Source organism: Grammomys surdaster, unplaced genomic scaffold (genome assembly GCF_004785775.1).
Source record: "Grammomys surdaster isolate TR1022 unplaced genomic scaffold, NIH_TR_1.0 99, whole genome shotgun sequence".
Classification (NCBI taxonomy): Eukaryota; Metazoa; Chordata; class Mammalia; order Rodentia; family Muridae; genus Grammomys; species Grammomys surdaster.
The window spans coordinates 10,727,294-10,739,661 of record NW_021604578.1 but is presented as its reverse complement, the minus strand read 5'-3'; the positions used below and the strand labels follow the sequence as shown (position 1 = coordinate 10,739,661).

Here is a 12,368-nt window from a genome sequence, read left to right as displayed (position 1 = left end):
TGTGTGTGTGTGTGTGTGTGTGTGTGTGTGTGTGTGTGTGTGTGTTGACATAGAATCTCCCTAAGCAGCACAGATTAGCCTTGAACTTGTAGCCTCTGTCAGCCTCCCAAGTGCTAGGGTTACATGCATGCATTGCTACCACCTTGACTAGATGCTAACCTGTGAGACTTTTATGAAATGGGTCATTTGAGAGTCTTCTTGGAGACCATGCAAAAGGCTTTTAAGTTTCTAAAAAGAAATGCCAATTGGGTGTGGTTCACACTTATAATCTCAGCAGTCGGGAGTCTGGGTGAAGTTGGAGGAGCATGCTCTGAGACCTTGTAAAAGAAAGGAAGGAAAAGATGAGGGAGAGAGTCTGTTTTACTATTCTTGTAGTTTGGGGGATGGCGACCACTGTCTCTTCCACTGAAAGCACCAACTCAGCTCTTTTCTAGCTCATAAGAAGTGCCCTATATTTGAATGCCTTGTTCTGTGAGTGATATATCCCCTCATGGGTTAAGTTATTTACAGTTGATTGCTCTGTTACTTATAGCAAGCGATTTTCCTTGATTCAATGGCATTTTCATTTGAAAAATAGAAGGCTAGGTGTTTAATCTTTTTTTTATATATATATATTTGACTCTGTTGTGTTTCTGTTTGCCTGAACAACCACACTTACAATCTAGTTTTCTGAAATGCGCTGAGAACTGAGATGTAGTGGTGACTTCTCTCTCACAAGTGTTTGAGGACCTCACATTTCACTCCTAAAACAAGGAGCCAGTTTTTTTATACCATGGATGTGGATGTGGTACCCATATATCTTCTATCAAACACAAATTCTCTTGAATCATCAGATTAATCTTGCCCAGAATCAGTGACGCCTTCTATTCCACCCGGATTCCAATGCCTTCCATATCCAGGTGACTTTTATTAATTGAATCCTGTCGGTATAATTTATGCCTGTTCCAAATAGTTTGGGTGGTGTCTTACTTTTATTGTATCCAAATCTCTGTCTCTATGGGTCTGAATCATTCATGTTCAGGAACCACCAAAATAAATGTAGAATACACATGAGGTGCACTAACCTACTCCACAAAATTTACCTGACATCTCTAGTAATGCCTTGTCCTTCCTGTTCTAAATTAATTTATTTGAGACTTTTCACTAGAAAAAGGTTTTGTATCTTTTAACTTTTCATGCAACTTGTTTTTCTATTTCACATTGTATTTTGTTATTCAAGTAGAGACATTCTGCTCATTTCTAAGGTGATCTGTATCACTTCATCCTGCAGATTTTGGACCTAATTTTTGATTATTATTGGTTTATCTTATCTTTGTTTCCAAGTTCCTTGCTGTAGAACATTTGTTTGTTTGTTTTTTAATTTAACTTCTGTTGAAAATTTCATATGTGAGTACTGTGTTTACACTGTTTCTACCTTTCCCACTTTCCCCTCAATTCTTTCCATGTCCCCCCCACTTCCTCACAAATTTGTGATTTCTTCTTCTTTAATTGTTATGGTTATATTTTATGGGACACAATTCTTCATTTTAAATGCAGGCATCTGTTACTACACAATTTTGTATTAGGTACTTTTCTCATTGCTGTGGCCAAACACCTGACAACACAGTTTAAAGGAGGTGGTTTTTTTCAGGTGGAGTACAGTCCATCGTGGTGGAATAGGCTTGGTGTAGGTGATTCTACAGTAGCAGGATCACGGGGACCTCCAGTTAGCTATCACATGAGCAGTCACAAAACAGAGAGTGCTTCCCAATGACTCATTTCTTCCAATTAGACCCCACCCCCACAAAGATTTCACAGCCTTTAAAACAGCATGACTATCAGGGACCATCTGATCAAACACATGATCCTGTGGTAGTCAGTTCATATTCAGAGTGTAACAAGTCTCTTCTTAGAGTTGCTATGCCCCATAGTTGTTTTTTTTTTTTTTTCTGTCTTCATTTGCCACACAGTAGTTTCAAGTTCCATTCTGATTTCCTTTGGACCTATTCACTGTTCAGGAGTAGGCTGTTTCCTTTCTACATATTTATGAATCTTCTGGGTCTCCTGCTATCGATTTCTAGGTTCATAACATTGTGGTTGGGAGAGAGACTTGCTGTGGTTTCAGTCTTCTTAGATTTCTTACCCTTGTTCTGTGACTCATCATATGGTCTATCCTGGGGTATATTCTGTTGCCTGAGAACAATGTGCATTGTGGTGTTGGTTACAAGTTCTTTCCTCCTTTCTTTCTTTCTTTTCTTTTCTTTTTCTTTGTCTTAATTTTCTGTCTGGGTGATTGATGTGTTGTTCAAAAGTGTAGACTGGAATCTTCTGCTATTTTTATATTGCTGTCCATTGTTCTCTTTAAATCTGTTGGGATTTGTGTTATGTTTTTAGTGCTGGGGTGTTATTTGCATCTCTCTCGCCCTCTCCCCTTCCCTTCCTCCTTCTCGTGTGATACTGGACATGGCACCCAGGAACTCATGTGTAGTAAATAAAGACTCTGCCCCACTCAGCCCTTCTTATAACTTCATGATGAACTTGACTCTTTATCTTCTTGACCCCTTTATATCTCATGACAACTTTTACTTAGACTCCATTTTGTCTGATTAGAAGAACATAGTTTTTTCTGTAGCTTAATTTGTATTTGTTGAGGATGATAGATACCTACTACAGTGAGTGGCTCTCTTGAAATCTCAGCAAGTTACAAGAAGCATATGCAAGACCAAGGTAATGGGAGAGGAGTCTTGTATTTGCACCATGCTGAGCTGGAGCGATGGCTCATGGTTAAGAGTTCTGTCTGCTCTCGCAGAGAACCCAGGTTCAATCCCCAGAATCTCCATAGTAACTTCCAACTGAAAAACATTGAAGTTAATCTGTAAGGGAAAACTCACATATTATTTTGAACAGCTTCACACTAAACAAGCACAGGGCTGCCAAGTGCTCACCCTGAGGCAAGCTGCTGTATAGTCTGGCGAAAGCATGGTGATCTAGATAATTACCGTAAACCTTGGACATTTTTGTCCACAGGGGAACATTTGATAATTGCTGTAGATGAGGTTGATTGTCTCAACCACAAAGTGGGGTTTCTGGAATCTAGTAGATAGAAGCCAGGTTGTCTCGAATTGCCCATAATACTCAGAGTAGGTCCCCATGACTAAGAAATATTTGACCCAAAATATCAGCATTGTCAAGTTGGAGAAATCCTGCTTTGAATGTGCTAGGAGTAGCCATCCCTCATATTCTGAGTTTCTGATCTTTCCAGATCTTTGATAAAGAACAAGCTGAAGCCCCAGATCTTTTCTGTCCAGTGTACAGACCTCTTTAGAATTTTGTTTCTGCTTCTGCGAAGGGTATACATGAGATGAAAAGCTACCTCCAGCCAACAGTACAACACTCCGAACACACAGATTAACTTCCGGGTGGAAATTTCCCTCATACCCTTCTAGAGGCCTTCTCTTCACCAAGAAGCAAAGGTGGTGGGAGATGGAGGGGTAGACAGAGATTCCATCTGATTCCCCCCGGCCTCTGAACCAAAACTCCGAGGGACTGCTGCAGTCCCTCACCTGGGAGTGGGACGACTTTCCCACCCACTGCCCAGTATTGACTGTTCGCTCCTTAGTCCTTTCTCAGCAGCTCGGCACAGCTACCAATTCCTTGTATTCTCCATACTCCTCTAGCCTTCTCTCATCTCGGCACCTCCTTCCTCTCTTCCTTTTCCATGGCTAACTTGCTAGTCTTCTTTTTGGTGTCCGAAGTTTGAGTCTTAGAAGGGCCTTTCTCGCATCGAGGTTTTGCAATCTCCATTGCTGTCGTCTAAGTTTCTATCCATTTGGAGTTCGAATTTGTCTCATGACAGATTCAGGGAGCCTTTGGTTGCTGTTGTTTTGTTTCCTGATGCCTACCCAGCTGTATCATCATTTGTTGAGCGGCTGTTAGTAATTTAATGTCCACTGATTTGAGATGTCACCCTTTTCACATGTTGCATGCCTTATTTTATTTCTGTAATTATACAAATGAAATAACTGTTTTATACTGCCAGGAAAAAGTCAAATTTCCTACGATAAACTTAGGGAATTTCTTTTGTGTGTATAACAAAATATACATAATGCAAAGTTTACCTTTTCAACCAAATTCAGTAGCATGGAGCACACTGATACTGTTGTATGATCATCCGCTTCTAGAACATCTCCAGTCTTCTCACCAGATGGTTTTCATTCATTACACCATTAATTTATGACACATCTTCAGTTTGTAGGTTGTAGCTTGATTCCAAGATTTTAAAGTGTGGAAGAGCATACCTTTCAGAATTACTAACATACATTTTTAAATTCATAAATGTACTTGACATATTTCTGTGTGTTCCATTGATTTGTCTCTGTCACTGCGTTACTGCCTGAATTACTAAGAATGAATAGTGTCTTGTCACATGTAGCAGGGCTGGTTGTCTTCAGTGGCCATCTTACTCAGGAGATTTCTCGTTACCATAATTAATTCTTGTCTACCTGTTTGAATCAACAGGGCAATTTTCCTTGATTCTTATTGGTTTTCCTCCCTTCTTTCTGCCTCATTCCATTAGTTTTTAAAACTAGTAGATGGCATTTTAATGATTAAAAAATACTGTGGGAATCCCAAGAGACCACTAAAATTTAAAAATTTAGAGGATCAGAGAATGGTTCGGTGGTTGCGAGTGTATTGCTTTTGCAGAAGCCTAAGTTTGGTTGCTAGCACCCATGTCAAGTAACTAACAACTGCTTGTAACTCTAGCTGCAAGGGATTCCACACCTCTGGCTTCCACAGGCACTCATACATTGCCTGAAACCCTAGCTGCAAGAGATTCAACACCAATGGCTTCCACTGGCACTCATACATATATTGCATACACATACTACATATAATTAAAAATAATAGTATATATATATATATATATATATATATATATATATATATATATTAGGTTTTTCGAGACAGGGTTTCTCTGTGTAGCCCTGGCTGTCCTGGAACTCACTCTGTAGACCAGGCTGGCCTTGAACTCAGAAATCCACCTGCCTCTGCCTCCCAAGTGCTGGGATTAAAGGTGTGCGCCACTACTGCCTGGCGAATAAGTATTTTCAAAAGCTCACACAAAGAAGACTTTATTGGGCATAAAGATGACTACAAGGCCTGGGTCTCTGAAAGTCTGGGCATCTTCTCCATCTTCTGGACTTTTCCTTCAGCTTTGCCATGGTGATCCAGCCAGCTCCTGACCTGCCTTTTCTCCATAGAAGAGGGATGTCCCTATAAGAGTTCATAGAACCATTCCTTCCTTTTGTCTTATGTACATAAAACACCACCCTTCTTCAGTGAAGTTATCAGCATCTCCATAAGAATGGAAAATCTCAAGTGTTTGTGACTGCGTCAGCATTTCCTGTGACACACTAATGGGTTTTCTCTTCAGCAAGAGTGTGTTGCCCTGCCAGTTCTTATTAAATTTTTAGCATTTTAAATATTGTATTACTAAAAGCTTACTTTTATTTGCATTTATAGATCTTAAGCTCATTTCTGCACTGTTTTACTGAAGAGCCCATTAAGAGAGCCAGTGAATCCTGTAGAAAATGGCGTTCAGTGATCTGACATCGAGGACTGTGCGTTTTTATGATAATTGGATCAAAGATGCTGGTAAGTGTCTTTTCTTTTATATCAGTTTCCCACTTTAATAGGATTTATCTGGAACAAAATAAGAGCCTTGACCACTTGACCACTTCAAACTCCTTTATTACTAGCTAACCAACAGGCAGTGGCTGGGTTTCATCACACACACATACACACACACACACACACACACACATCTATGATGATGTTTATAATAATGAAAACACTCTGATATCCATGGGAGGGAACTGGATGATATGCAATGGCACATCTCATCCCAGCAACCCTTAAAAATAGCTTTGGAGGCGTAGTACTCTAATTCTTTAGAGGGAACTCACCACCACTGCTAACAAAAGTTCTGTCCATGCTGATTCTAGAATGAAAGACCTGTCCCTGCCCCTATCCCCGCCCCACCCCTACGCTGCCCCACCCCTGCCCTTGTCCCCCTGCCCTTGTCCCCACCCCGTCTCTGCCCATGCTCCGCCTCCGAGAGGTGATACAAACTGAGCAGGAATAAAGATGTTTTGAAACATGCAGTGTCACTTGAGTTTAAAATATACAAATGGAAACCATACATGAAGCATGTTATGTGTTTCTTCTGTGGAAAGTTGGGCCACTTGTAGGTGGTGAATGATGATTTGGTGGTGATGGGTCTGTTGTGGGCAGTTGAGGTCCGGGTCTTGCACCTGTGTCCGCTAAGTATGTGTTGTACAACAGAGGTACACCCAGTCTCATGAATCAGTTTTCTTTACCTGTGTGTCAGTGAGTTTTCAAACCCCAGCCAATGTGGCACTGTTTTAGAAACTATTTAAGTCTTAAAACAATGGTAGAAAAAGTTTTTTGAAAATAGAAGAGGAATCAGAATGCCTTAGAACTTAAATAGACCTGAGATACCATCCAACTTCATGTCTCATTTTAGAGATAAAGAAACGAAAACCCAGAGATGTGATCTTCCCAGGGTAGATAAAGTTGAAGAAAGTATTGATAAAGAAGAAGAAAAAGAAAAAACGCAAACCGAGAACTGGTGTTTTCTAGTTATGATTTGGCATAATATTATTTTGTAGTTACTAAGACACACATGTCATTACCATTAAAACCACTTTGAAGTGACTTACTCAATGGCCAGAAACCACGAGTTCATTAAATCACACCTATCACCCTTGAGGCTACATCCCAGTCAGCGAAGACACTGTCTCATGGGCAGCATCTATCTCCTCAGGCTGCAAAAGGACAATGTTACGTCTCTGAAGTTTTTCCAATAGTTTCATCCCTCAAAAATGCCAAGGACAAGTAAGCTTACTCTGTTAGGGCAGATAAAGTAGCTATTTCCCTATTTTCTTTTCTTTCCCCTGAAAGTTTCAACTTACTTGATTCAAAAAATATACTAGTTTCTTTAGAGGTTATCTTTCTCTCATGATTTATAGTGATTGTTCCAAATTCCATATTTAATGTAAATATTAATCTTCCAGTTGTAGTTCAAAGGAGAGGAACATATTGCCCACTCAGTTCTCAGTATTTGAACTTGGAACCCAACTAGATTAAGGTAAAATTTAAAATAATTACTGTGTGAATATATGTGCCACAGTGTATGTGTGGAAGTCAGAAGATAACTTTGTGGAGTTGGTTTTCTCCATCCTTTTATGTGCTTTCTACGGATGGTACATAGGTCATTGGGTTTGCATAGAAGCACCTTTGCCCAATGAACCACCTCAACAGACCTGGGAACAGATTTTTTAGAATAGTTATTTGAAAAACAGACCCTTTGCGATCCGAACCTTACTATTCACTGCCTTCATGCAATAACCCAGGTAATCCTTAACTCCATTCCAATTAGACTCACATGGTGTTGACTAGTCATATGGCCCTAGAAATACAAAATATTTTAATGCAAACTATGTGAGACTATTGCCTCTACTTTTATCTATGTGTCACCTCTTTACTTTGGGTACAAAAAAAAGTACTTCCATAAAAAATCAAAAGACAAAAAGTAAGGAATATTAGGTCGGGAAAAGGGGTAGCAAAACAAAGGATCTCCGGTGATTAGAAATATAGTTTGAGAAGATCCAAAAGACACTATGCAAATAGGATAGGCAAGAAAAGATTGGAGAGAGACACAGAGAAGGGAATCATACCACACTTCTGTACCCAATCCTCATTTGAAGTCTTGGGAGATGAAAGGTCATGGGATGTGGAAAGAGAAGAGCCAGTTCCAGCTAGTCACTACGGCAGATTAACTAGGCAACCTTGAACAAACTCTCTTTGTGAGTAAAACTAAAGTGAGAATAGCACCTATCAGATAAGACAGATAAGACAGTGTGAAAGAGCTCTGTTACCTGGGAAGTGCCTAGTCACAAATAGGTCCAAAGGTTGTTACAATTTATGTTAGATACTTTTAAAGTAACACTTCCCTTGAGTTTTGTTTTTTTCTTCCACTTTTTTTTTTTCTTGTCAAGGTCTAACAGAGTTAAAAGGATCTGTATTAAGATTTACAGCTTTGAAAAACCCGCTGCCAGGTACATCAAGGGAGTTTTCCCTTGTATTTATTTAGTGTGGTATTGATCTCAGGGAGGCATTAGTTTTGTTTTGTGTACCCTGGGAAGAGCTGAATGCATGATCAAGAGCCAAGTATTTCAAGGGTATTTTTGGCTTTGGCCCTAATCCTGTGTGGCCTTGGGAAAACTGTTACTAGTTTTCTGATAGCTGGAGATCTGGTGATTATGCACAGTTATTGAAAATTCCACAGCCATCAAACACTGAGATGGCTTAATATGTAAGGTAGAAGAGAGTTGACTACAAGTCTTTGATTATGGAATTTTAAAATCATACTATAACAGCGCTTTGAGCTAAGGAAAAATGCAAAGGTACTTATCATTCAAAAGCAGCCCTTGATGCTTATAGAAGAATAGGAAGAAAGATTGTGGGTCCCAAAGGGGATAAGAACTCCACAGGAAAGACCAACAGAGTCAACTAACCTGACCCCCGGGGCTCTCAGAGTCTGAATTAACAACAAAGAACATACATGTGCTGGACCTAGGCCTCCCTGCATACATGTACTATATGTGCGCCTTGGTCTTCATTTGAATCCCGAACAACTGGAATAGGGGCTATCCCAGAAGCTGTTGCCTGTATGTAGGATATGTTTTTCTACTGGGGCTGCCTTTTCTGGCCTCAGTGGGAGAGGAAGTGCCTAGCCTTGGAGAGACTTGAAGTGCTAGTATTGGGGGACACATCGGGGGAGCACCCGCTCAGAGGAGAAGGAGAAGGGGAATGGGGGAAGGATTGTGGGAGGGGGTTTCAGGGAGAGGGGCAGTGAGTAGGATGTGAAGTGGATAAGTAAAAAAAAAAAATTAAATTAAAAAACAAAACACAATAAAAGCAGCCCTTGGCATGTTTGGATGGTGCGATCTCTTTCAGATAGTGTGGGCTTGCTTTTCGAGAGGATAGAGGATGGGTAGGCCTGCTGCTTCTATGAACTTGTGGTATATCAGAAAGTACACAGAGAACAAGTTTCCCTTCCCTTCCAGCTTCTTCATTCTGGTGGTTCTTAGAATTGTAAAGCGTGTGGTGTGTGATGCTTAAGAACATTGCCTTAAAAGGCGTTGACGGACAGCTCCTTAACTAGCTGTATACCCAGTTTTCCCAGGACCCCAGTTCCCTCTGGCGAACTCTCAGGAAAGAATTATTTAGTTCGTGGTAAATCAGCACTTTGGTGGCCTCTGGGGTGGAACCAATCACACAGCCTGCTTTTCTGTCCTCTGCTCTCATCCTGGCTCTTCTCACGACACTTCCTTAAATCAGCTCTGAGGCCAAGTACGAGGTATACAGGACTCTCCTTGTCTCCTTAGCCTTTTGTTCCTGGGAAAAACAGGGGACACTTACTGATGACTGAATCCCTGGATTGAATCAGAGTTCACCTTAAATGCTATTGTGCCCTCTCTACTCTCTCCGTATCAACTCATCCTCAATTGATCCATGGGCGTGTCAAATGAAAAGCCCATGCTTCACAGGGAAGTGGACCGATGCCCTTTTCAGGAAGGTAGACTGCCTCTGAAAGAAGCAGGAGACAGGGACAATAGCCAGAGCCCCGAACATCCTGCTAAGGCTTTGAATTTTATTTGATCAGTGAGGGAGAGGTCATTTAACAAGAGGATAATCTAAGCAGAGCCCTACTTTTAAAAAGTGAATTTGGCAACTGTATGGAAGACAAAGGGCAGTTTGGATTAAGAGGCAAAGAAAGATTGTCACAAAGTCTACTGAGGAACTCCGCAGCCTTGCATATGGCTCAAGGGAACTTGATCACGCACCAGAAGCCTGATTTCTCAATTTGGACAGCTCATTGTGGTCACCTGAATAGCTTTTAAAAAGATCGTCTGCTTACAAATTACAGTTGTATCTGCAAAGTGATATTGTAACAGATGTATACATTGTGGAATGATTAAATGAGCTAGTTAACATGCCCACTTTATAAAAACATTGGAGACCTACTGTTAGGAATTTCAACTACATAATATACTATTATTATTGTTGTTGTTATTAGACATATAGTATATATTTATTATAATAATTATTATATGACTATGTACAGTACTATTATTATGCCATGTCTCTGTACTAGATCTCAAAAAAGTTATCCTGCCTAAGTTAAATTTTGTAGCCACTAACTAACATATCTCTCTCCCTGTTGTCTAGCCAGATGCTTAACCCCTTTATTTCATGTATGAGACTCCGTGTTGCTTTCTGGGTTTGGCTCATTTCAATTATTGTAACAATGTTGCCATCCTGCTTCTCAAGAGGTTGCAGAGGGCATCTTAGGAGAGACCAAATGATCCCCCACTTCCATTATACTGCTTTCTTTATTCATCTGATGATGAACCACTGAACGGTTTCCACACCAAGGCTATTGTGGATAATACTTCGGGGAGGCCACACACAGTTTCTTGAAATGAGACTCCTGGACTTAAAATGATAATTCTTTTAGGTTTTTAATGGGGGTCTCCATGTGGTTTTCCTTAGTGGCTGTACTAATTTCCAGTCTCATCCTGAGTGCAGAAACGCCCCATTACCACATCTTCAACATCACTCATCAGCTTTCGTTTGTCTGATGATGCAGGCCTACAAGTGGGAGGTGACTGGTTGAAAATTCTGGTATCCATTTGTGTTCTCTTGATAATTAGCCATACTGAATATTTACTCTTGTGTCTCCTCTTTTCGAGAAATTAACTTCCTTGTCCATTTTTTTATGGCTGATTTTTAAAAGCCTATATCCCTAATATCTACGCCTTAGGATTTTGATTCAGTTGGATCAAGGTCATTGCTTTTGTTATTGGACTTTTAAACACTACAGAGGTGATTCTGCTATGATTACAGATTGGAGATCTGCGGTAAGGACAATAGTAAGCTTATTGAGAGTTTAAGCTCTTTGCACATTCCTTACCCAGTCCTCTATGAAATACTTGTTCTACGTCTAATTCATAAATGAGAAAACCAAGTAGAGTGTGGTTAAGTCAATGACCTAAGACTGTATAAAAGGCCAGAGGAGGGACAGGCACGCCACACCGACTGACTGGCTCTACCATCTTGCTGTAATAGAATGTTTAGAGCCTGGTACTGAAAAAGGAGGCGCGCAGACAGCTCAGTGAGTAAACGGTGTGCTGCAAAACCATGCAGACCTGCGTTCAGTCCCCAGAACCCATGTGAAAAGCCAAGTAGGGTGGCCCATGTCACCATAGCCAGCTCTGTGAAGCAAAGACAAGGGAATGATCCTTCATGCTTACTGGTCAGCCAGCCTAGCCAAGTCACAGAAAAAACAAACAAACAAACAAATGAACACAAAAAACAACAAGTGGACTACTCTTGACGAATAACCCCAAAGTTGACCTCTGACCTCCTCACAGGCACACACAAATGTATGTTCCTTTCTTTGTACATACAAACATATGTTATATTTTCTTGTTCTTCTTGTTATCTTGTTATCCTTTTTTGAAAATAACATAGAATGCAACAAGCTACTTCCCCACCATGACTTTTTCTTGGTAGGACTTGAAAGTCGTATGTACACAGGATTTTAAGAAAAGGTGTGTGCTGAAAAAGTTAAATCACAGGAAGACACGATTTATTTGGAAATGATTTTCTTGGTCTTCCTGAGCTAGCCTGGTATGCTTTTCTTGGCTTGTTTTCTTTCTGTTGCTAACAGGGGAGGAACAGAAGGGTGACATCATTCCATTTTTTTTTTCTTCCCCCGCCAAGTCAGTGAAAGAATAAAACACAAGAGAGAACTGTGATGGAGAAATGCCTTTACTGACACTTAAAACATCTTAGTTCTGAAGCTGTGTTTGGGACGACGAACAAGAGCACCTGCAATTGCCTATGAAGAAGAAACCAGAACCCTCCCATACTGTCACCATGCTCAGTCAGGGATGACTGCAGCCCTCTGGGCTCTTCCTTTGGTGCTGATTTCATTAGTCTTTACTTCATTAGGAATAAAACCTAGACATATTAGTAAAACAATAAAAGGCCAGACATCGGCTTTATGACATTCATGCATTACAGTTTATACTGACCAGCTGGGGAAGGAATTCATGTAAGAATGATTGATCAATTCTAACTCTGTGCCTTGATTCCCAGTGCTGTGACAAGCTTGATTTACTGAGACTGCCCTTGTGATGTTAGTTAGGCCCACAGTGTGATTGCCAATGATGACCAGAAATTCTGTCATAGGAAACTCACCATTGTCATAAGGCTAGAGAAGAAGCAAATGAAAC

At 40.5% G+C, this 12,368-nt stretch overlaps 1 protein-coding gene across 1 annotated transcript in view; it reads left to right on the top strand.

Annotated features, from left to right (window-relative positions):
* Window positions 1-12,368, top strand: part of Elovl7 (ELOVL fatty acid elongase 7) — a 72,245-nt gene that overhangs the window by 38,551 nt on the left and 21,326 nt on the right. The window contains exon 2 of the mRNA XM_028784153.1: window positions 5,503-5,634. Within this exon, the coding sequence (XP_028639986.1) occupies window positions 5,571-5,634 (64 nt within the window). The 5' untranslated portion in view covers window positions 5,503-5,570. The remainder of the gene's footprint in view (window positions 1-5,502; window positions 5,635-12,368) is intronic.